Source organism: Vitis riparia, unplaced genomic scaffold, assembly GCF_004353265.1.
Source record: "Vitis riparia cultivar Riparia Gloire de Montpellier isolate 1030 unplaced genomic scaffold, EGFV_Vit.rip_1.0 scaffold745_pilon_pilon, whole genome shotgun sequence".
In the NCBI taxonomy this organism is placed as follows: Eukaryota; Viridiplantae; Streptophyta; class Magnoliopsida; order Vitales; family Vitaceae; genus Vitis; species Vitis riparia.
Window position 1 is genome coordinate 39,829 of NW_023269766.1, and position 24,938 is coordinate 64,766.

The following is a 24,938-nucleotide window of genomic DNA, read 5'->3' on the forward strand; positions in this document are numbered from 1 at the left end:
CCCCAGTGACCTGCCAAAGTTAATGCCATAGGGAAGCATCTTACATGTCCCGCTGGTAAGATCGGTCCCCTTGTATTCAAGCTTCTTTTATTCTTATACGGGGGTCCTATCCTCGATTGTTCCCCATCTCAAAACGTAAAGCCAATTCATCGAATAACAACCTTCAAAGAAGCAGATGGTTTGTCTGTCAAGGAACTCATAACAATACCATATACTTACAGTACACCTCCAGAAAAAGAAACAGATGAAATTACAGTGGATTTGATTTGACATACTCTACTTAATACAGGGTACAGGGTGGTGGTAGTGGTGGTGACCAAAGTGTAGACGCTGACAGGAGAGAATGGAAACATGGGTGGGTCTGTATTCCTTCATATTCCGTCAAAATTCCTTCAAGTATTTGACAAGCTTTATGCCTGTTTGTTGGCTAAAGTATTTGACTTTAGGCCAGGCCTACTCCTATAGAAAGCTTGAATACAAGGGGACAACCTTGGGACAATCTTTGCAACACTCTGAGCTGATTCATAAAACAGTTATGCAAAACTACATGTGGACTTTTTTTTTTTTTTTTTTTGATAGGTAAAACTACATGTGGACTCTGCAACAAGAATATTTAACTATGACCTAATCTAATGAACCATTGATCTTAATCTTGGGAACTAATAACAGAATGAGGATAACAAGTGTATAAAATGTTATAATAGAGTATAAAAACTAATAGAAAGAATTACAACATTGAAAATTAAACCTTGTCCTCAGAACTGAGTAAGTTGCTCAAGTTTACGTGCCTGAAAAAACTTGCAACGACCTTTACCACTCGATTCAATTTCTTCGCTCTTCCTCTTGCTTTCAATGAAACCAGCACTGCTCAATTTTAACTGCCGCTTACCATTCCTATTAGTGGAACCGTCTTCATCAACTTTATCAGCCTCCCTAATAAAAAACCATAGCATTGAAAGTACTTGAATTTAGCACATAAAATATTTATATGCATAGATAATAATACATGTCATTAATTTGGAAAGGTTTTAGACTTCTAGTGAAATGGATGTTATCTGTAGTTTTTGATTTGATAAATTTAGGGTTGATCAACAAAAGATTTACTGAAACAGAGATTAAAGTTCATATCATAGTTATTAGTTTTATACGTTGATTTTCTATTAATGCATTTTGGTCATCCATTCTTATATTGGGTACAGAAATCCGATAATCAACACAGAGTTAAATACAGTCTAATGCAGATTGATAGTAAGATAATTTAATATAGATTTGATTAATAGTCAATTCCTTATTAAATAGATGTAAAATCCAACAGTCTGTTTTTTAGCTAAAACCCAATCCAACAAAATCTGATATTATAATCAGTCCACAAATCCACTCAACTCAACCAACCAACCTGAAAATATGTTTAGCAAAAAAAAAAAAAAGCTTGGGTTAGGTGACTTGGTTTGAACATCGAGTTGGATTGGTTTTTAGGTAAATGAGCTTCATGTTAAGGTTGCTTTGGTTGACCCAGTATGCCCGAGTTGCATCCTGGTACACAAGACAAACTTATGTAGTTGTGATAGATGAGAAACAAGAAATCAAATTTCAAAGCCAATGGAAAGTGGAAGCAAAAGAATACTTGCAGTCTTCTATCACTATCCTATACATAAAATGAATAATCTAAAGTAAAAACAAGTAACTTAAGAATAACATTACTCTCTCATATGATTTATCTTCTCTCCATGTAAAAGAACACCCTAGCTCAATATAAAAAAACTTCTTACCAAGAGATGACAGAAAATTAAGACAATTTACCCCAATATGGACTTTTCAGATGTGGTGGATCTGGCCTCATGCAATCAACTCCCACTTCTCAAAATTTTATTCTACACTCAATTGCAATGCTTTTGATGGTTATCCATGCATGACCTTAATTCTTAAGCTCTTTGGTGAGTTATTTTCTTCCACTGGTATTATTGGCTTGAACCCTAGAACATCTTGGAGATGATGGTGATTTCTTTAGGGGGCTTGATAAGAAAAGGACCAAAGTGCTGAGGGTTTGTGCTATCCTAGCTACTTTATGGGAGATCTGGACCAAGAGGAATACAAGGATTTTCAAGAAGAAATTTATCAGACTAGATACTATAGTTATTATGCTTTGCTGACGTCCTTTTTATCAAAGTGTTTGTGGATGTAGTTCCCTTGTCATGGTGTGATAAAGCACTAATACGTGTAATTAGTTAGGGCCTTCCTCTTTTTATTTCTTAAGTTTCCTTGCTGCTGCTACCTGTACAGTCTGTTACCACAAACTCTCTTATAAATAAAATGTTGTCCAGAATCTGTTTTTTGAGCTGGTTCTTTCTTCATCTCCTCTCTAAAATTTCTATTTTAAACCTAAACTCCATTTTGGTATCAGAGAAAGTTATATCCAACCATGTCGACCTTTCCTCCTACTCCTGCAAGCAATTCCAACACCACCACAAATAATAACCAAAACCCAGCTCCACAAATAAACCAAATGACCTTACCTTCACCTTCCCTTTCTCAATCCCTCTCTATCAAATTGGACAAGACAAATCTGCTGTTATGGAAGAATCAACTTCTCAACGTGATTATAGCAAATGGGCTGGAAGATTTCATAGATCCAGATCAGTCCAGTCCACCCAAATATCTCGATGCAGCTCGCCGACAAGTAAATCCTGAATTTGTGCAGTGGGAGCGTCTGAATCGGTTAGTAATGAGTTGGATCTATTCACCTCTAACTCCAGGGATGGTTGGGCAGATCGTCGAATATTCTACTGCTCGTGACATTTGGGCATCACTGAATGAAGAGTATGAATCGCCCTCCATAGCCACGGTAATGAGTTTAAACTCTCAGCTACAGTGAATTAAGAAGATTGATATTCCTCTAAGTATTTGTCTCAACTTAAATTTGTGTTTGATAAATTTGCTATTATTGGAGAACCTCTATCCTACAGAGATAAGCTCACTCGTTTTCTAGAGGGATTACCTGAAGAATATGACAATTTTGTCACTTCTATTCACAATAGATCTGATAGACCTTCTCTTCAAGAGGTTCACAGCTTACTGCACACTTATGAGTATAGGCTTTCTCAGCGATCTGTGGACCAGAACTTGAATTTTCCCCAAGCTAATGTCACTACCTATCTAGGAAACAAGAAAAACCAGAAAAATCATTACCAGCATTATCCCAAACAACCACAAATGCCTAACTCCTTTCCATACATCAAACCACACTATATAATCACTCTCTGCATCCTCGCCCAAATAGCTTCCCAGGTTTATTGGGCAAACACCCCAATACCACTTCTTTTTTACAGCCTCGTCAACCAGGTTACAATAACTGCATACCTCAATGTCAAATTTGTGGCAAATCAGGTCATATTGCCCTTAATGGCTATCACAGGACAAACCTGACTTATCACCCACCAGTTTTCCCAAATGCAGCAGCCTTCAATCCAAATGGTCCTGGCCAAACGAGTTCTCCAATCTCAGCAATGCTCACTACTTCTGCTGCACCAACAGGTCTTTTCTCTCAATCATCTGACAATTCTTGGTATATGGATTCAGGGGCCACACACCATTTTACCCCTGAATTTGGGCACATGACTGATGCAATGCAGTACTCAAGTGGTGATCATGCTCTGGTAGGCAATGATAAGCAAATTGGTATATCTCATATTGGTCATGCTTTGTTACATAGTTCTGTGAAACCCCATACATTTAAATCATGTGCTTCATACTCCTGAGATCTCTAAACAGCTTATTAGTGTCACTAGACTTTGTCCTGACAATAAAGCATTTGTTGAGTTTTACCCCACTTTCTTTCTTGTGAAGGACCAGCAAACGAAACAACTCCTCCTCCAGGGCCATCTTGAGCATGGTCTTTACAAACTTGCTCAGCCTACCACTCTCACTTCCAGTTCCGTGTCTTCATCTCCCTCAACTCAATTCTTCCCAGCTCCTCCTGCTCAAGCCTTTCTGTCTCAACAAAATCAAGTTGTGTTGTGGCATAATCGTCTTGGCCATCCTTCTCCTAAAGTAGTTCGTCAAGTTCTACAGTCCTGCAATTTGAGATTTTCGAATTCTGAACATTTTTGTTCTTCCTGTCAATTGGCCAAGAGCCATCGTTTGCCCTTTGTACTTTCAGAATCTCGAGCAATGAAACCTTTTGATTTAGTATATTCTGATTTATGGGGACCATCCCCTATTGCTTCTGTCACTTAAAATATTTTCTCTTGTTTATCAATAATCATACACGCTTCACTTGGTTTTACTTGTTAAATAATAAAAGTGACACCTTCTCCTACTTCCTTAAATTTAAACAACTCATTCAGACACAATTCAGCAGAACCATTAAGACCTTGCAAACAGATTAGGTGGGGAATTTTGACCCCTTAAACCGTTTCTTACCAACCTAGGTATCATTCATCATCATCCATGTCCTATTACTCCTGAACAAAATTGGAGGGTCGAACGAAAGAATCATGATGTTGTTGAAAAAGGCCTATCCTTACTTGCTCATGTCTTTGTACCTTTATCCTTTTTGCCTTACGCCTTTCAATCTGCTGTTTATCTTATTAACAGGCTGCCTACACCAGTTCTTTCCAACAAAACACCATTTGAGTTGCTCTATCACTCTCGCCCTTCCTATGACTCAATTTGTGTTTTTGGTTGTGCTTGTTTTCCCTTTCTCCGGCCCTATAATCAAAGTAAGCTCCAATTTCGCTCTATTGAATGTGTCTTCCTTGGGTTTAGCTCCCATCATAAGGGTTACCTTTGCCTTCAAAAGGACACTGGTCATGTTTACATCTCTTGCCATGTTGTGTTCAATGAGCTGTCTTTTCCTTTTCATTCTTCCTCTTCTCCTTCTTTCTCATCTCCAACTCACCAACCTCCTTCTCTTCCTTTTTCTCTACCTTCAGCTTCTTTTTCTCCTCCTCCTTCGCCTTCTCATCCATCTTCTCTTCCTCATAATCCTGTATCCTCCCTCTCTCCATCCTCTTCTTCTCTCCCCTCTTCCTCATAGGACTCTTAGATCATGAACTCCATAGAGATATCACCAATTACTCCTATTGTTGACTTACAGGGCCTTGTCAATACACACCCAATGGTTACTCGCTCCAAGGCTAGAATTTATAAGCCTAAACTCCTACTTGCTGACTATGGTGCTCCATCTGAGTTGGATCTCTTTGAACCAACTGCTTATCACCAGGCTGCAAGGCATGCTCATTGGTGACAGGCTATGGACACTGAATTTTAGGCACTTTTGAACAATAATACCTGGACTTTAGTTCCCCCAACACTTGGACAAAAGGTTATTGGTTGTAAATGGGTTTTCAAGGTTAAATTAAAACCTGATGGGTCAGTGGAATGCTACAAAGCTCCCCTTGTGGCTAAAGGCTTTCATCAAACTCATGGGTTGGATTATTTTGAAACATTTAGCCCCATTGTTAAGCCCACGACTATTCGGATTGTGCTCAGCTTAGCTCTTACCTTCTATTGGTCTTTAAAGCATTTGGATGTTCACAATGCTTTCTTAAATGGTGACTTGGCTGAAGATGTTTTTATGAAGCAACCTATTGGTTTTATTTCCTCTACCGCAACAACTCATGTTTGTAAGCTCAACAAGTCACTCTATGGTCTAAAACAGAGTCCTCGTGCTTGGTACAACAAGCTTAGCAATTGCTTACTTCAATGGGGATTCTCTAGCTCCAAATCTGACACCTCTCTGTTTGTTCTTTATTTTGGCTCCTCCATTACTATTCTCTTGATCTATGTCGATGACATCATTGTCACGGGTAGCGATTCTTAGTTTCTGGGTTCTCTTATTTGCCGGCTTAATCAACACTTTCCCTTGAAGGATTTAGGTGCTTTATCTTATTTTTTGGGAATCCAAGTGACTTCTACTGCTTCTACGCTGCATTTATCTCAACAGAAGTATATTTCTGACCTCCTTCATCGTGCCTCCATGTTCGATTGTAAGCCTATCTCCACTCCATCTTCAAAGCCATGTGTTGTTTCACGGTCTAGTGCAGAGTCAGAATATCACGGTCTCGCTAATGCAACTGCTGAGTTAATTTGGATTGAAGCACTTCTTACTGAACTTCATCTTTCCCTTCCTTTGTCCCCTGATTTGCTCTGTGATAATCTCAGTGCCACTCAGCTCGCTGCTAATCCTATTCTCCATGCTCGGACCAAACACATTGAAATTGATTTTCATTTTATTTGAGAGCGTGTTGTCAACAAGTCTCTTCAAGTTCATTTCACTCCAAAGGAACAACTGGCTGACATATTTACCAAGCCCCTTCCTATACAATGCTTCCAAAGTCTCAGGACCAAGCTGACAGCCCTTTTCCCAGCCCGATCAGCTTGCGGGGGGATGATAAAGCACTAATACGTGTAATTAGTTAGGGCCTTCATTTATTTATTTCTTCAGTTTCCTTGCTACTGCCACCTGTACAGTTTGTTACCTCAAACTCTCTTATAAATAAAGTGTTGTCTAGACTCTGTTTTTTGAGCTGGTTCTTTCTTCATCTCTTCTCTCTGAAATTTCTGTTTTAAACCTGAACTCCATTTTGGTGGATATGCACCCTACTTGAGCAGGTGGTCCTAGACGTGAAGTCGTCATCATTGCATTGACCTCTACTTCCTTGGGATGACTGTTCAGATGCAGAGGGGGTGAGATTATGGTCATCACCAAACCAAGTGATGATGGAGAGGCCGCCTTTAGCCTTGATAGAGAGCTTGAACAAACCTTCAAGCTTGAAGGTTGAGATGTTTGCTTATTAAGAGTGATTCTCTGGTTGTGATTTATCGGCTACCTTTTGGGAATCAGACGCCTTGGCACTATGCTCATCTCACGAGGGAGATTATGGATATTTCCATAAATCTGGGGATGCCACATGGAAGTTGGTTTCCAAATACACAACCAACCCAGATGCAGATTTTTTTGCTACAAGGGGCTTCATATTTCCCCTTGGAGAGGTTTGAGTGATTGTTTTGATGCATTTGATCAAGTCTCTCTGCTTAAAAACACTTCTCATAGCCTAGATCTAACACAAAGGAAAAGTAGTCATTTTCCATTATTACCCCTACCTCAAAACTGTGTCTGATTTTCGACATTATTGACAATAATAAGTAACACCAGACATCATAACTTCTAGTTCCAGCAACTAATGGATTTACCAGTTTTAAATTGCCTTCAATTCATTCATGAGGTGTTTGCCAATATATCAGGAGTAATGGTGGTGATTGCTAAAATCACAATTCTACATTTAGTACATGAAAGCATAGACTACCATACTAACAATTAAACCAAATCTTGTGGAGACGGAACTTGACAAGTAAATGTAAATTGAGGACTCACCATAGTACTTCAACAATGTCTTTGGAGTAGGCAGTGCATGTAGCCCAACTGAAACGAACCAGAGTCGGAAATCCAAATACCAAGTGTTTGTGATGTTGCAACCAGGACTTAGTTTCAGGATCTAAAAACATGAAAACAAAACAAGTTTTCTTCTTATGCTTTCAACAGACATCCATTTTCAACTCAATAACCATTCCAAAGCTCCACATAAACCTAAGAGAAACTTTTCACCTCCAGGATATCCGGATCCAAAGTTCCTATGCATATTTTCAGCAGTTTCAACCAGAACCCAATCTCGTAGGGCTCGGTCTCTTGTCACCTGAACAATAAAAAAAAAGGATAACAATGAGAATATGAAGACCTTGACGGGGAAGTTTAAAAAGGAAGTTGATCACCTTTGCAACTATGCTTGCTCCACTTACAACTGGATAAAGACTATCAGCTTTCTTTGCAACAACAAATTTTACAGCAGGAAATCTTTCAGACAGTTTAAGCCTATACTTCTCTGCATCTCCCACTGTGTCCACGTAAACCTGAAAGCATGCAAATATTGAATGGTTCTAGCCTCGTGAAGAGTTGATCCACGTAAACTCAAAGAACTGTGAAAATTGCTCAGATCAGCCAAATGTTTCTAAGATATCTATATATATGTGTGTGTGTGTGTGTGTGTGTGTGTGTGTGTGTGTGTGTATGTATGTCTTACTTTATGTCGTTATGAGGTTTTGCTAGGCTTTGGGATGTTAGGCTTGCTGAAATGCATATTACTTTATTACTTTATTACTTTGCATTAAGTTTTTAGTGGGTGAAAAAATAATATGGAATATCAATTTAGCAAGGGTTTTGATTCCTGTTGGAAAATTTGCGAGTTGGAAATTATGGCAGATTGTGTGGCAAATTATTGAATATTTTTCCAGCCCATATAAGCTATAATAATTGTATAATTGTACATAGAATCTCCTAGGATTTTTTCCTTTCTTAGCATTCTTCAGTTATCTTATTTATCTTTGATAGCATGATCCTAGGCATTATATCCTAGGCTATTTCTATACAATTATTTTGAATATATTCATATGTAATCCTACACAAAAAAGGTAGCAGAAATCATTTCACAAAAGGGTTTTAGATCTTAATAAGAACATGGTATCAAAGCTAGAATTTGCTTTGCCTAATCACTAGCATTCCAATGTCCCGTGCCTTGATTGCCAGGAATTTTTTTCATATCATATCCCAGTAGTTTTTGACCCTCTATTAGAAACATTGCTTCAGATTAGGCCTTCATTGCCCCTATTTTTTTTTACTTTCATATCCCTTCTTCCCCTCATAATGTCAAACACTTCAGAGGTTGATTCTTCAATATTGAGCCAAACCACAATCCAATAATCAACACCACTTGCTGAATTCCAGAACATAGTAGGATCCTTCAAACTCAATGGGGGAAATTATTTAGAGTGGTCACAGTTGGTAAAGACTTATATTAAGGGCAAAGGAAAGTTAAGCCATCTCATTGGACCTGTTGTAAGGATGATCCAAGGTTTGTCGTGTGGGATGAAGAAGACTCTCAAATCATGTCATGGCTTTGGAACTCTATACAACCAGAGATAAACCGTACATGCATGTTTCTCTCAACGGGCAAGGAAATTTGGGAGTCCGTGTGTCATACCTATTCTAAGGTAAGGGATGCAGCCCAAACATATGAACTAAAGACAAGGATTCACAACACCAAACAAGGTATTCTTTCCGTAACTGAGTACTACAATGATATTAAAAGTTTTTGGCTTGAACTTGATCAATAAAAGAATTTAAGAATGAACTGCAGCATAGATGCAGCAATGCATCAAGAGTTCATTGAATGAGAGGGTGTATGATTTCTTGGCAGGTTTGAATGTGGAATTGGATCAACTACGAGTCCAAATTCTTGGGAAAGAGCCACTGCCATCTCTAAACGAAGGCTTTGCAACAGTTAAGAGGAGAAGAAGGAAAGAGAAATATAATGTTAGAAAAGGGAAACACCATGGACTGATCTGCTTTAGCCATCTCAAAACCAAGTGGAAATGAAGGAAGTGTTGCGGCTAATGCTGCAAACTCTGATAGAAATGAAGGGAAGAAAACAAGTGAGAAAGACTCCTTACGGTGCAGCTATTGCAAGAAAAATAGGAACACAAGGGAGACATGCGGGAAGCCTCCATGGCAAGCCCCTAAATTTCTTCAAGGGGAATGAGGGTAAAGGGGTTAATTCTGGCTATAAATCACAAGCCAATCTTGCTGAAATTGGAGGAAAACAGCAGGAAGAAAGCTTTGGCCAAGAAATGGAGCTCAACAAGGAGGAAATTGACAAACTTAAAAGATTCATTTCCAAACTAGAAAAACCTGAGGGACATACTCATTTTGCTCAAATAGGTAAGTATTCCTTCTCTTTGAGTGCCTCTAAAATTCAGTTTTCCTAGATCATTGATTCAGGGGCTTCAGACTATATGGCCAATTCTTCAAAAGCCTTTTCTAATTGCATTCCATGCCTGGGATATCAAAAGATCAAAATTGCTGATGGTACCTTAGTAACTGTGGCTGGTCAAGGAGATGTCTTCTTAACATCTTCTCTGACATTAAGAAATGTCTTACATGTTCCAAAACTATCAGTAAATTTGTTGTCTATTCCTCAAATTACTAAGGACCTAAATTGCTCAGTCAACTTTACACAATCTGAATGTTCTTTTCAGGACCTTCTTACAGGAAAGTGATTGGGCATGCTAGAGAAGAAGGGGGATTGTTTCTCCTTGAAGCTGAAAGTGGCACAACATGTCCTACTCCTCGTACGTATTTATCAAAACATCATACTCTAGCCGAGGAACAAGTTTGGTTATCCCATTTTCGTCTTGGTCATCCTCCTTTTTTATTGTTGAAAAAAATATTTCCTAATATGTTTGAAAAACTAAATGTTCAAAACTTCCATTGTGATGTTTGTGAGTATGCTAAACAACACTGTTGTCTTTTCCTTTAAGTAATAAGAAAAGTTTAGTTCCATTTAATTTGATTTATACGGATGTTTGGGGACCTACTAAAGTTCATAGCATTTCTGGAGTAAGCTGGTTTGTTTTGTTTGTTGATGATTGTATTTGATTTACTTGGGTATATCTCATGAAACAAAAATCCGAGGTTAGCATAATCTTTCCCATTTTTCAAAACATGCTAAAAAATCAATTTGATGCCAAGGTCTTCGGAATAAGGTTAGACAATGGAAAAGAGTATTTTAACTGAAGAATTTCTGAATTCCTTTTTATATTGATATTATTCGGTACACACCATACACATATATATACACAAATGACTGAATAAGAAAATATCAATCTAGCTTGATTCTCTCCTCAAATTAGGAAACTGAATCCTAAGGAAATATCCTAAATGATCTCTCCTTTTTTATTCCTAAAATACTTTCTTAAATTAAAACCCTAACTTTGAATGCCAAATTTCAACACTCCCCCTCAAGCTGGAGAATATATATCATATAATCCCAGCTTGCAAGTTAGGTCTTCGAAGTTAGGCCTAGGTAAAGCTTTGGTGAGGATGTCTGCGGTTTGGTGCTTGGTAGGAACGTAGTTCAATTGAACCGTCTCACTAGTCACCTTCTCTGTGATGAAGTGTCTGTCAATCTCAACGTGCTTGGTCCTGTCATGATGCACGGGGTTCTTTGCTATGCTTATAGCTGCCTGATTATCACACATCATCAGAATCGGAGATGAACTCGTTTGTCCCAGTTCACTAAGAACCCTTTTTATCCAAATCCCTTCACAGATTCCCTGTGCTAGTGCTCTGTACTCAGCTTCTGCACTACTTCTGGCTACAACTGATTGCTTCTTACTCCTCCAGGTAACAAGATTTCCCCAGACAAAAGAACAGTATCCAGAAGTGGACCACTTGTCAATGATGTTTCCTGCCCAATCCGCATCTGAGTATACTTCAGTGTCACGATTCTCTGTTTTTCTGAAGAATAGACCTTTCCCTGGTGTCATTTTTAAATATCTAAGAATCCTGTAGACTGCTTCCATGTGTTCCTCAGTGGGGCTGTGCATGAATTGACTTACAGCACTCACTGCAAAACCAATATCTGGCCGAGTGTGTGAGAGATAAATCAAGCGTCCGACGAGTCGCTGATATCTCCCCCTGTCTACCGGTGTACTCTCTTTCTCGATACCAAGTTTCTTCTGACTATCCATAGGAGTATCAATTGGTTTGCATCCAAGCATACCGGTCTCCTTAAGAAGATCGAGTATGTATTTTCTTTGAGAGACTACAATTCTCTTCCTTGATCTAGCCACTTCCATACCAAGGAAATATTTCAAATTTCTAAGGTCTTTAACTTCAAACTCTTCTGACAAATACTTCTTCAAATTCTGTAATTCTCCATATCATTCCCAGATAGAATAATATCATCGACATAGACTATCAATATGGCCATTTTCCCGGCATGAGACTTCTTGACAAATAGAGTATGATTAGCCTGACCTTGTTTGTAGCCCAGCTTCAAGACTGCCTTTGTGAATCTATCAAACCAGGCTCGGGGAGATTGTTTAAGGCTGTACAAGGATTTTTGGAGTTTGCAAACCTGATTCTTTGTCATACTCATAGTTCTGAAAGGCGCGCCTAAGGCGCGCCTAGGCTCGGGACGGCCCGACGCCACCCTCCGGCGCCTCGCCTGAAGGGAGGCGACGCCCCTTCACGAAGGCGCCGCTTAAGCGCGCAAGGCGCTCGCCTCCAGCAAGGCGCGAGGCGGTCGCCCGAGTCGCCTCCGACGGCCAGACCAGGTACGCGATCCTCCTTCTCCTTCTCCTCCTCCTTCTTCTTCTTCTTCTTCTTCTTCTTCTTCTTCCTCCTCCAGTCGAGTTGCAGAGACGGGGGGAGCCCTAATTTTTTTTTTAATTTTCTGGGCCCAAAACGACGCCGTTTTGGACCCTGTTCACTTAAGTGCACAGGGACCAAAACGACGTCGTTTTGGAGCCTGGTCACTTAAGTGCACAGTGACCAAAACGACGTCGTTTTGGACCCTGGTCACTTAAGTGCACAGGGACCAAAACGACGTCGTTTTGGACCCTGTTCTTTAGAAAAAAAAAAACAGGCCAAAACGACGCCGTTTTGGCCTGTTCCTTCCATCCAGCCCCCTTTTCTGGTCTCTCTCAACCCGAGACCACTCCATTCATTGCCCTAGCCTCTTCCGTGCTGGAGAAGTGAAGAAGAAGAAGAAAAAGAAGAAGAAAAATAGGGGGAAAATAGGAGAAAAATAAAGGGGAAATAGTCACATACCTTCCGGACCTCGGTATTTTTCTTTTTTCTTCACTTTTCTGCATTTTTTTTCCATTCTTATCTCATAACTCTCATTGGTAATTTTTTTTTTTAAATATAAATATTATATTTTGAGTTTTTGACATAAAAATTTTACAAAATAAAAATAAATAAATAAAAAGCACTCTCATGCATATTTGTTGTTAATGTGATATGCATTTTTTTTTCAATTTTTTTTCTTAATTTAATTATAATTATTTTATTGTGGAGTATAGATAATTTGTTTGCAAGATGGATAATGAGAGTGAAACTCAAGTGGACTCTAGTGCAAGTGGAAGAAGAGATCCGGGGTGGAAATATGGTCGTTTGGTTAATGAAAAAGATTTGAACACCATCATATGCATTTTTTGTGATAAAGTAACCAAAGGAGGCATATATAGACACAAACAACATCTTGTTGGTGGATATAGAAATGCTAAAAAGTGTAGAAAATGTCCGGAACATGTTAGAGAAGAAATGGAAGAGTATATGAGTTCCAAGAAAAATCAAAAAGAGCAAATGAATATGGGGAGCGAATATGTTAATGAAGATTTGTTTGGTTTGGAAGATGAAGATATTGGTGAGGAGATTAATAGTAGAACGAATGTCACCAACATTTCTAGTGGAGGTAGTAACCGAGGAGGAAGTGGTGGTGGGACGTTTTCTTCAAAAAAACCAAGACAAAAAGGTCCTATGGATCATTTTTTCACTCCTAATGCAGAGATGGTTGTTCAAAATCGAAAGAGTGGAAAGATGAATCAAACTACCATCAATGATGCCTACAAAAAGGAAGCAAGAGAAAGAGCTTGCATGCTTATCACAAGATGGATGTATGAGGCTGCTATTCCATTTAATGCAGTCACATATCCGAGTTTCCAACCAATGATTGAGGCTATTGGCCAATATGGTGTGGGTATGAAGGGACCAACTTTTCATGAGGTAAGAGTTACTAACCTTAAGAAAGAATTGGCTCTCACAAAAGATTTGATGAAAGATCATATGGTGGAATGGGGGAAAAATGGATGTTCAATTATGTCGGATGGATGGACCGATAGGAAAGAGAGAACTTTGGTGAACTTTTTGGTTAATTGTTCAAAGGGAACCATGTTCATGCAATCCATTGATGCTTCTTCAATGATTAAGACGGGAGAAAAGATGTTTGAGTTACTTGACAAATGGGTAGAGCAAGTTGGTGAGGAGAATGTTATTCAAGTTATAACAGATAATCACTCAAGTTATGTGATGGCAGGTAATAAATACTATTTCTTGAATTTTTATTTACTTTTAAAATTTGAATTATTTATCTTGAGAACTTATGTAAATTTATTATCTACAATTTCATATAGGGAGGTTGTTAGAATTAAAGCGCCCACATTTGTATTGGACACCATGTGCTGCACATTGCCTTGACTTGATGTTGGAAGATATTGGAAAGCTACCAAACATCAAGAGGACATTGGAGAGGGCTATATCACTAAATGGGTATATTTATAATCGCTCAGGGCTACTCAACATGATGAGGCGGTTTACTGGACAAAGGGAATTGCTTAGGCCTGCTAAGACTCGGTTTGCAACTGCTTTTATCACATTATCGCGATTGCATGAACAAAAAAACAATTTGAGGAAGATGTTTACAAGCTCAGATTGGTCAGATAGTAAATGGGCAAAAGAGCAGAAGGGGAAAACTATAGCCAACATAGTTCTAATGCCTTCATTTTGGAACACTATTGTGTTTTGCTTAAAGGTTTCGGGTCCCCTAGTTCGTGTGCTTCGTTTGGTTGATGGTGAAAAAAAAGCTCCTATGGGATACATCTATGAGGCCATGAATAGAGCTAAGGATGCAATTGTGAGAAGTTTTAATGGAAATGAAGAGAAGTACAAAGAAATCTTCAACATCATTGATAAGAGGTGGGAGATTCAGCTTCATCGGCCTTTGCATGCAGCAGGGTACTTTTTGAACCCGGAATTCTTCTATGATAAGCCAGAAATAGAGCATGATGCCGAGATTATGAGTGATTTGTATAAATGCATCTTAAGGCTAACAAGAGACCCTGCTAAGCAAGAAAAAGTTGTGGCCGAAGTGAGTTTGTTCACAAATGCCCAAGGACTATTCGGGAATGAGTTAGCTGTTAGGACAAGAAAGACTAGAGCACCAGGTTAGTTATTTAGTTTTGTTTATTTAAATGATTAGATTGTATTTTTGCTAAAATAGGTGAATGGTTTCACTAAATTGTTAATATCTATACTACAGCTGAATGGTGGGCTGCATATGGAGCTTCAGCTCCAAATTTGCAAAAGTTTGCAATGAAAGTCCTCAACTTAACATGCAGTGCATCAGGTTGTGAACGGAATTGGAGCATCTTTGAAAATGTGAGTGACCAAATCCAAAATAATTACAAGTAATAGTCTAATAGAGTCTTGAATGTAACTTAAAAGTTAAAACTTTAAAATATATTTATGAGCTTATGAATTTTTGCAGATTCATAGCAAGAGGAGAAATAGGTTAGATCATCAACGCTTGAATGATTTGGTGTACATCAAGTATAATCGAGCCTTGAAGAGAAGATACAATGAACGTAGCACCATTGACCCAATTTCCTTGAAAGATATAGACGATAGCAATGAATGGTTGATAGGGAGAATGGAAGATGAGGATTCTCATGGAGGTGCACAAGATGATTTTGTATTTGATGATGACAATTTGACATGGGGTGATGTTGCTAGAGCTGCTGAAGCTGAGGAGGCTAGGTTTGATACTAGAGCTAGAGCTAGAGCAAGCTCAAGCATAATACCACCAACAAGGGGGATAGCTTCAAGTTCTAGAACTTTGCCTTCTTATTCACTAATAGATGAAGATGAAGATGGAGACATGGTTGATTCAGCAGATGAAGAAGATGGGGAAGGCTACAAATGTGGTGATGGAAATGATGATGATGATGATTTTGTTGATTTAGAGGAGGAGTGATGATTGCTTGTTGTGGACAAATTTGTGATTTAAGTGTTTGTTAATGATGTTTTTGAATTGTGGACAAATTTCATGTTTTGGACCTTTAGGTTTGGAAACTTTGGATTTGGATATGTATTAGGCAATTAGCAATATGGATTTGGATTTGTTTTTATGCTTGGAGTTCTTTATTTTTATGTTTTTTGTTTATTAAATTGAAGTTTTGGATGATATTTGATGATTTATGTGTTTAGGACAAATAAATGATTGTTAAATTTGATTATATTATATAAAAATATATATGTAAATTAGGGTGCGCCTCACTTCACTAAAGCCCGCGCCTTAGATGCGCCTTGCGCCTCAGGCTCCAGGACTACTTTGCGCCTTGGTGCGCCTTGAGCCTTTTAAAACTATGGTCATACTTCCTTCGAAACCAAGTGGTATTTCCATGTAGACTTCCTCTTCTAGGACACCATTTAGAAACGCATTTTTTATGTCCAGTTGTTGCAAGCACCAATCTTGATTGACAACCAATGAGAGAAGAATCCTGATAGTGTTCAGTTTTGCAACAGGAGCAAAAGTCTCCTGATAGTCTATCCCATAGGATTGTGTAAACCCTCTAGCTACCAAACAAGCCTTGAATCTCTCGACTGATCCATCTGCTTTGTATTTTATGGTGAAAATCCACTTGCACCCCACGGGCCTCTTCCCAACTGGCAAATCTGTGATAGTCCATGTCCCATTCTTCTCAAGTGCATCAATCTCATCTTGTACTGCCTTCTTCCATTCTGAAATTTTGAATGCCTCTTGTATTGTGTTGGGAACCTGAGTATCATCAAGAGAAGTAGCAAATGCTCTGTAAGATGGTGATAGCCCTTCATACGTAACATAATTCCCAATTGGATGATCTGTACATCTCCTAACACCCTTCCTCAATGCAATCGGCAGAGTAGAATCATCAATGCTGGGAATTAACACCTCTCCAGCCCTATCCTCATCTATGTTCTCTTCAGGTAGACTTGAAATGGAGTCAATATATTGGCCACATGTTGGCTGTGATCCGTGCTCTAATTCCTGTCTTTTCCTCCTCCTGATGTAAACTTGTAAGTTCTCATTAGCAAGTTGTGGAGCTATAGGTTGAATAGGCATGGGAGACTGGATGGTCATGGGAGAAGGAACATTTGTGAGTTGGGCTGGCTGGACTGATGACGGCATGGGTGTGGACAACTCAGTGGGCGCGGATTGGGAAGGATTTGGTGACTCTGAGTGAGAAAAAGGTACAGTCTCAATAAGAGACTCCCAAACTTGATGTTCATTCATGCTCTCCCCCTAAACATGAGATTTGGGATAGAAGAAGACATGTTCAAAGAAAGAGACGTCCATGGTGGTGTAAAATCTTTTGTTGGTTGGAGAATAGCATTTGTACCCTTTTTTGGTTGGAGAATACCCTAGGAAAATGCACTTATTGGCTCGAGGAGCAAATTTGCTACGATTTTGAGGATACACATGAACGAATGCATTGCAACCAAATACTTTGAGTGGTAAATCAGAAGAGGCTGCACGGGTGTGAGGGAATTTTTTTAAGAGGAGTTGACGTGGGGATTGAAAGGTAAGCACTCTGGATGGCATACAGTTAATCAAATAGGTAGCTGTGAGAATGGCTTCCCCCCAGAAATAGTTTGGAACATTAAATGAAAACATAAGGCACCGGGCAACCTCCAAGAGATGTCTATTCTTGCGTTCAGCCACCCCATTTTGTTGTGGGGTGTCAACGCAAGAACTTATGTGGATAATGCCTTGATTTTGAAGATAAGTACTGAGACTACTAGTAAAGTATTCCTTTGCATTATCTGACTTGAGGACTTGAATTTTGGAATTGAATTAATTTTGAACCATAAGATTGAAGGTTTGAAAAATGTGTCCGACCTCTAACTTTTCTTTCATAAGGAAAACCCATGTTACCCATGTATGATCATCAACGAATGTCACAAACCATCGAGTGCCAGAAATATTTTTTATCCGTGAGGGACCCCACACATCACTATGTATTAAAGAGAAAACAGTCGAAGGTTTGTATGGGATTTGAGGATATACTGTTCGAGTATGCTTTGCAAACTGACAAATTTCACAGTGATAAGATGCTGGATTTTTATTGATAAATAATTTGGGAAACAATTTTGCAAGGTAAACAAAGCTAGGATGATCAAGGCGATAGTGTAACATTATAATCTCACTATCTTTATTAACCTTAGAATTTGACACAGAATTGAAAGACTCTAACATACTCTGAGACTGTACGCAACTTGCTTGAGAGACTTGGTTTGAGAATTGGCCACATGGGAGGAGGTAGAGCCCAGAACACAATTCAGCACTTCCAATCATCTTCCCCGATTTCAAGTCCTGAAAAACACACGAGTTTGGATAAAATTTAGTAACACATTGGAGATCACGGGCCAATTTCCTAATGGACAAAAGATTACAATCCAAGTTTGGAACATGGAGGACAGAGTCAAGATACAAGTCTTTAGTAAGTTTTATGGAACCTGTCCCGACAATTTTTGACTTTGAACCATCAGCAATATGGACGGATGAATGACCATTACTTGGCTTGTAATTTTGAAGAATGGCAGCATCTCCTGTCATGTGATCAGAAGCATCTGTGTCCACTATCCATGGCTTCATTCCTCCTCGATTAGCAGTGAAGGTCATCCCGGTAGTACTGCCACTGCCAACTTGGCTTAATAGTTTCTGTAGCATCTCCATCTGCTCTTTGTTGAATGGACTCGGCTCGGGAACAGATGTGCTCTCAGAGTTGGCAGCCACGTGTGCTCTGCCATCTCTGTCAAACCGTGGCTTTGGTTTCCAATCAGCCGGTTTGCCATGAAGCTTCCAGCAAGTCTCCTTATAATGGCCTGGTTTCTTACAATAATCACACCAAGGCCTATCCCGTTTCTGACGATTTCCACCACTACTATTAAATGACCGAGCAGCAAGGGCAGAGGCATCCAATGTTGGGGCAGGTTGCTCTTTGGATCCCATCATCACTTTCTTTCTACTTTCTTCACGCCTAACCTCTGAAAAAGCCTCCTTGAGACTTGGCAGGGGTTTAATGCCCATGATTCGGCCTCTAACATCATCCAATTCCCTGTTTAGTCCTAGGAAAAACTTGAACAGTCTCTTTTGTTCCACAATTTGCCTGTAAGTTGCTGCATCATCTGAACATTTCCATGAGTGAGTCTCGAATAAGTCAAGTTGCTGCCAATACCTTGTGAGTGTGTTGTAATACTGAGTAACTGACTGCTCTCCTTGGCGGAAGTCATGTAGGGTTGATTCAACCTGAAAAAGTTCTGAATTATTTTCAGAACTGGAGTAAGTTTCTTTGGCTGCATCCCAGATGTCCTTTGCAGTCTCAAACAGCAAGAAATTTTCACCTATGTCATTGTTCATGGAATTGATAAGTCATGACATGATCATGTTGTTTTCAATCTTCCACTTCCTGAAACCCGGTTCTATAGTTTCTGGCATGGCTGCTTCTCCAGTGAGGTACTCGTCCTTTCCTTTACCGCAAATGAACAGCAACACAGATTGTGACCACTGTAAATAGTTATGGCCATTTAATTTGTGTCCTGTGATGAGAATAGGAGAGGAATCATTGCCACCAAGGTTTGGAATTTCATAACTGCCCCCTGATTCTGGTGCCGTGACGGTGGATACTTGTGATATGATGCCATTCCGTATTTTGTCATGGAGATGAGGAAGACAGCCGAATATGGTTGCTGGAAATAGGGAAGAGAAGAAAATCAGAGATACCGGCCTAATGGAAAAGAAAAACAACCGTGGCACCACCGGAAAGGTAGAAGAACACTTCCCAAGGCACGTGCAGGGATTGGGGTTGAGAAAAAAATAGCCGGAGGACGCCGGAAAACTGTTCGAAGGGCCCGCAGAGGCAAAAGAACCCCAAAAGAGGCACGTGCAGGGCTCGGATGGCAAAACAGGTATGAAGGGTGGCTAGTCGGCGTCAGGCGAGGCTAGAGGAGGAAGCGCGTCGCCGGAAAGTGGCTCACGCGCCCTCACACGCCGGCGCATGAGATGCAGTCGCCGGCCGGAAAAACGCGCATGGTCGGCGCGTGGGTGGTTTTCTGGCTTCGATGCTTTGGGAAAAATTGGAGATCTCCTCCAGGCGCTCCTTGCAGTGTGGGAAAAAGACGTCATCGGGAAAGTTCGCCGAAAAAGTCGTCGGCGATGAATGTTTTCTGACGACGATTCGACCGACCGGAAAGCGTTTTCTCCCTTGCCTCTGAGAACAGGGACTAATGGCCGGAATGAGAGATGACCAGAGAGAGATGGTCGGATTGAGAGATGGCCAGAGAGACTTGGCCGGAATGAATGATGGCCTGAATAAGAGGCGGCCAGAAAGGATTAGGGTTTCAGAAAACTGGCTCTGATACCATGAAGAATTTCTGAATTCCTTTTTATATTGATATTATTCGGTACACACCATACACATATATATACACAAATGACTGAATAAGAAAATATCAATCTAGCTTGATTCTCCCCTAAAATTAGGAAACTGAATCCTAAGGAAATATCCTAAATGATCTCTCCTTTTTTATTCCTAAAATACTTTCCTAAATTAAAACCCTAACTTTGAATGCCAAATTTCAACATTAACCAATACCTTACACCTTATCTCCAAAAAGAATGAATCATACATTATTCATCTTGTAATGATACTCCCCAACAAAATGGGATAGCCGAACATAAATATAGGCATCTATTGGAGATCACTAGAGTGTTGATTTTTCAAATGAATGTTCCAAAGTCATTTTAGGGAGAGGTTGTCCTAACTACTACATACCTCATAAATAGGCTACCCTCTCAAATTCTTAACTATTCTAGCCCTATTGAAACACTTTCTAGATTTTTTCCAAAATTTGATGGTTTCAACCACCTTTTTCCCCAAGGATTTTTGGATGTGTGGCCTTTGTACATATCTATGTTCATCAAAGAACTAAACTTGACCCAAGAGCCCTTAAATGTATCTTTGTTGGTTATTCTCCTACAAAAAAGGGTTATAAGTGCTATCACCCAGCTTCTAAAAGGTTTTTTGTCACTATGGATGTATCATTCGATGAAAAACAACCTTTTTTTTTTTCTAATCCTTATCTTCAAGGGGAGCCTTTGCAGAAGATGAGGAATTCTTTCCTAGCCTACCTACTCTTCCCATCCTAGAGAACTCCACCAAAACTGTCCAAACTAAGGGATCAGATTTTTCCATAGCAGCCACTCCAGAAAATACCAAAAAAATAGCCCCAGAAAATGCCTCAAACACTGCACCAGTAATGCCAGATTTTTCTGTAGCTGTTACTTCAGAAAATACCCAAGCAATTGCCCCAAAGAATGCCTCAGAAACTGCACCAGAAGCTGTCCCTGAGTTACCCAGATTTGAATCGTATGTGCAAAGTTCAGAGGGGGAGGATCTTCAAGTGCCACTCAAGGTCTATTCAAGGAGGAAGCAACTGACCCCAGAAACTCCACATGTCCCAGTCATTCAACCAGAAAAAGGTACTAATTCTAATGATCTTGATGCACAAAAAAAGGGCAATGATTTCTTTAGCCTTAATGATCTCGATTTGCCTATTGCCCTTAGGAAAGAAAAAAGACAATGTACTCAACACCCCCCTTGAACCATTTTGTTTCCCTTGAAAAACTATCACCTTCTTACCAAGCCTTTGTCTCAAAACTAAATTCCATAGAGACACCAAAAACTGTCCAAGAGGCACTTAGAAATGACAATTGGAGGAAAGCAATGATGCAAGAAATGAGTGCACTAATAAAAAATAACACATGGGAGGTTGTTGATCTTCCCATAGGAAAAAGGAAAGTGGGTTGCAAATGGGTGTTTACCACAAAGTTTAGGGCTGATGGCACACTAGAAAGATACAAAGCAAGACTAGTGGCAAAGGGGTACACTCAAACTCATGGAATTGAGTACCATGAAACCTTTGCACTTGTGGCAAAGATGAACACTATTTGGATTTTATCGTCCTTAGCTACTAATCTTGATTGGCCATTGAAGCAACTAGATGTCAAGAATGCCTTTTTACATGAAGACTTAGAAGAGGAAGTCTATATGGAAGTGCCATTGGGGTTGGAAGAAAATTTTGATCAAGGCAAATTATGCAAGCTCAAGAAGGCTCTTTATGGACTTAAACAGTCACCTAAAGCCAGGTTTGGAAGATTTACAAAGGCAATGAAGAGTATGGGATACAACCAGAGTCAAGGGGATCATACCTTATTCTTCAAACAGACATAAATGAACAAGATAATAGCCCTTATTGTATATGTTCATGACATAGTCTTGACAGGAAATGATCCTGCACAAATGGAGAAACTAAAAAGGCAACTAGCTAAGGAATTTGAAATCAAAGACCTAGGGAAGCTCAAATACTTCCTAGGGATTGAAGTTGCACACTCCAATGAAGGAATTGTAATCTCACAACAAAAATAAATTCTAGATCTACTAAAGGAGACAGGAATGAATGGTTGAAAACCGCAGAGACTTCAATAGAACAATCTCACAAGCTAAATGAAGAAGGAAAAGAAAGCACTCCAATGAATAAAGAAAGATATCAACGCCTAGTGGGGAAATTGATATACTTAGCTCACACAAGGCTTGATATAGCCTATGCAGTGAGTGTAGTAAGTCAATTTATGCATGATTCTAGAGAAGTGCACATGGAAGCAGTATTTAGAATGCTAAAGTACCTAAAGTCTTCATCTGGCCAAGGCATTCATTTCAAAAGGGGAGGGAGTCTAATCCTAGAAGCATAGACGCTTCATTTTTTTTGTTTCTTTTTGGGCTTACTGTACAAACATTTTTAAACCCTACCCTTTGAGTGTAATTCCGCTAAGCTGGCTCTTGATTTGTACTCATTAGGGTTGGGTTATAAGGGATGTTGTTGGTACACTTGCATAGACCTTTTTGTTAGCCTTCTTTATTTTGTGGAGGTTTGCTTAGTTTCTTTTGATCAGGTTTGTATTTCATAAGGAGGATCTCTCATCCTTCTTTTGTTTTTTCTATTAATACATTTGTTTGTTTCTGATAAAAAAAAATAATAGACCCAAGATCAACATCAGGGTATTGCACATTTTTAGGAGGAAACTTAATGACCTGGAGAAGTAAGAAGCAATCGGTGGTAGCAAGGTCTAATGCATAAGCGGAATTCAGGGCTATGGCACATGGAATTTGTGAGCTTCTTTGGATCAAGATAATGCTAAGTGACCTTGGAATCAAATGGAAAGAACCTATGAAACCCTACTATGACAACAAGTCAGCCATCGGCATTGCACACAATTCAATGCAACATGATCGAACTAAGCACGTGGAAGTGGACCGACATTTTATAAAAGAGAAACTTGAAAATGGGCTGATTTGCACTCCTTATATTCCTACAAAGGGACAGCTGGCTGATATTCTAACAAAGGGGCTTCATACTCGGTAGTTTCAAACTATCTTAAGCAAGCTAGGAATGAGAAATATTTATTCCTCAGTTTGAGGGGAAGTGTTGGAAAATTTGTCAGTTGGAAATTCTAGCAAATTGTGTGGCAGATTATTAAATATTTTTCCAGCCCATATGAGTTGTAATAATTGTATGGTTGTACATAGAATCTCCTAGGATTTTTTTCCTTTCTTAGCATTCTTCACTTATCTTATTTATCTTTGATAGCATGATCATAGGCCTTATTTCCTAGGCTATTTTCATAAAATTATTCTGTATATATTCATATGTAATCCTATACAAAAAAGGTAGTAGAAAGCATTTCACAAAAGGGTTCTAGATCTGAATAAGAACAATGCCTTTCATTATATAAGTGGATAACAGAGTTCTGCACCACACACTAGAGAGAAGTTAATATGTTGAAAAATTAGTTTAGATTTGCTGCTAGGTTATGAGAAAGGAGCAGAAGAAGTACATACAGAAAAGGAAGATGCCTGAAACATGAAAAGAATGAGCCTTGGGTTTCTAACCCATCTCATTGTGCAATATATTACAGTCAATCCAATTTAAAGAACAAAAAAAGGGTATGGCCCTTTTGTCAACCCATCTCAAATTGGTATGGATAAATTATACATGTCCAACTCGCTGCAACAGCATGCAATCAGATACCATAAGATCAGTGAATGAAATCATCAGTTAACAATCACTGAAACTGAACAGTACAAATCCATCCTCTGAGTAATTTCTCTTGAATGAGGTGTTAGTGGACTTCTACATGCTATGTTGTTTTATGTTGTGCTCAATTGTTGGTAGCATTCAACCTTGCTCCCAGTCAAGGTTCCTAAAAGGCCTATTTCTCTGAATCAGCAGATCATACAGGTGGAGACCCCTGTCCCAACTGAATTGCAAGGAATGACCTATACAGACAGATAAACAAAAATTCAAGACTAGAGGCTACCAAATACTTTATAATTACAGTTGACCATTTTACCAAATGGGGTTTCTTTTCAAGAGCTCCACCCCCAAAGGAAATCAGATTGAATCTTTTTGAGCCTCAAACACATTGCATTAACAATGGCAAACAAGGACATGAAGTAAACATGGAGGCTAGAAAGAGTACTTTTCAACAAAGTGAGTATCCCACCCTTAGAAAGGTACTGACGTTTCCATCAAACTAGTTGTCTGAAACTTTTCTTCTACCACCTTCCAAACTAGAGGACTGGTATAGAACCCCTAAAGGAAGCCCTAGATAACTGGAATGCACTATCTTTCCCAACACTAAGAGTAGAAAGCTCCAATTAACATGGTCATATGCTTTTCAATGTCTAACTTGCAAAAAACACCTGCCCTAGAGCTTTTTGAATAACATAAAAAATTTGTCTTCCCTCATCAAAAGCTTTTTGCAAGTTTGAAGCCACCTTCCCACCACTTTCTTTAACTTGTTAACTAAAACCTTTTCTAAGAGTTTTATAGAATCCCCCAAAAGGCTAATAGGTCTAAAGTCCCTAAAATCTTTGACACTCTTAAGTTATGTTTGTTCCCAAAAAGTTCTAAAGAAAAAAATTGTTAAGGAAAATGATTTTCTCATGGTTGTACTACGGAAATATCAAAGAAAATCAAATATAATTATAATTAGTAAGAAACTTATATATTTTCAAATTATATGAAGCTACAAACACTATCTTTCGATATATTGTCTATGTGGGACCGTGGGTCCTTGGGTGAAAGTTCCTAAAGCCCTCGAGGAAGACACTTCGACGTGGGTGTATGGGGTTGGCCCTACCCCTAGGTTTTTAGTCCCTAA

General features: G+C 39.2%; 1 protein-coding gene across 7 annotated transcripts in view; it reads right to left on the reverse strand.

Annotated features, from left to right (window-relative positions):
- Positions 1–612: 612 nt before the first annotated feature.
- LOC117910448 (ribonuclease H2 subunit A-like) overlaps positions 613–24,938 on the reverse strand; it is a 61,744-nt gene continuing 37,418 nt past the window's right edge. For 6 of the 7 annotated variants that reach the window (XM_034824521.1, XM_034824523.1, XM_034824520.1 and 3 more), the window contains exons 6-9: positions 7,771–7,908; positions 7,607–7,694; positions 7,376–7,496; positions 613–933 (exon numbers count right to left, since the gene is read on the reverse strand). In XM_034824521.1, coding sequence (XP_034680412.1) covers positions 756–933; positions 7,376–7,496; positions 7,607–7,694; positions 7,771–7,908 — 525 coding nt within the window. In that variant the 3' untranslated portion in view covers positions 613–755. The remainder of the gene's footprint in view (positions 934–7,375; positions 7,497–7,606; positions 7,695–7,770; positions 7,909–24,938) is intronic. The other variant, XM_034824526.1, reaches the window with a different exon arrangement.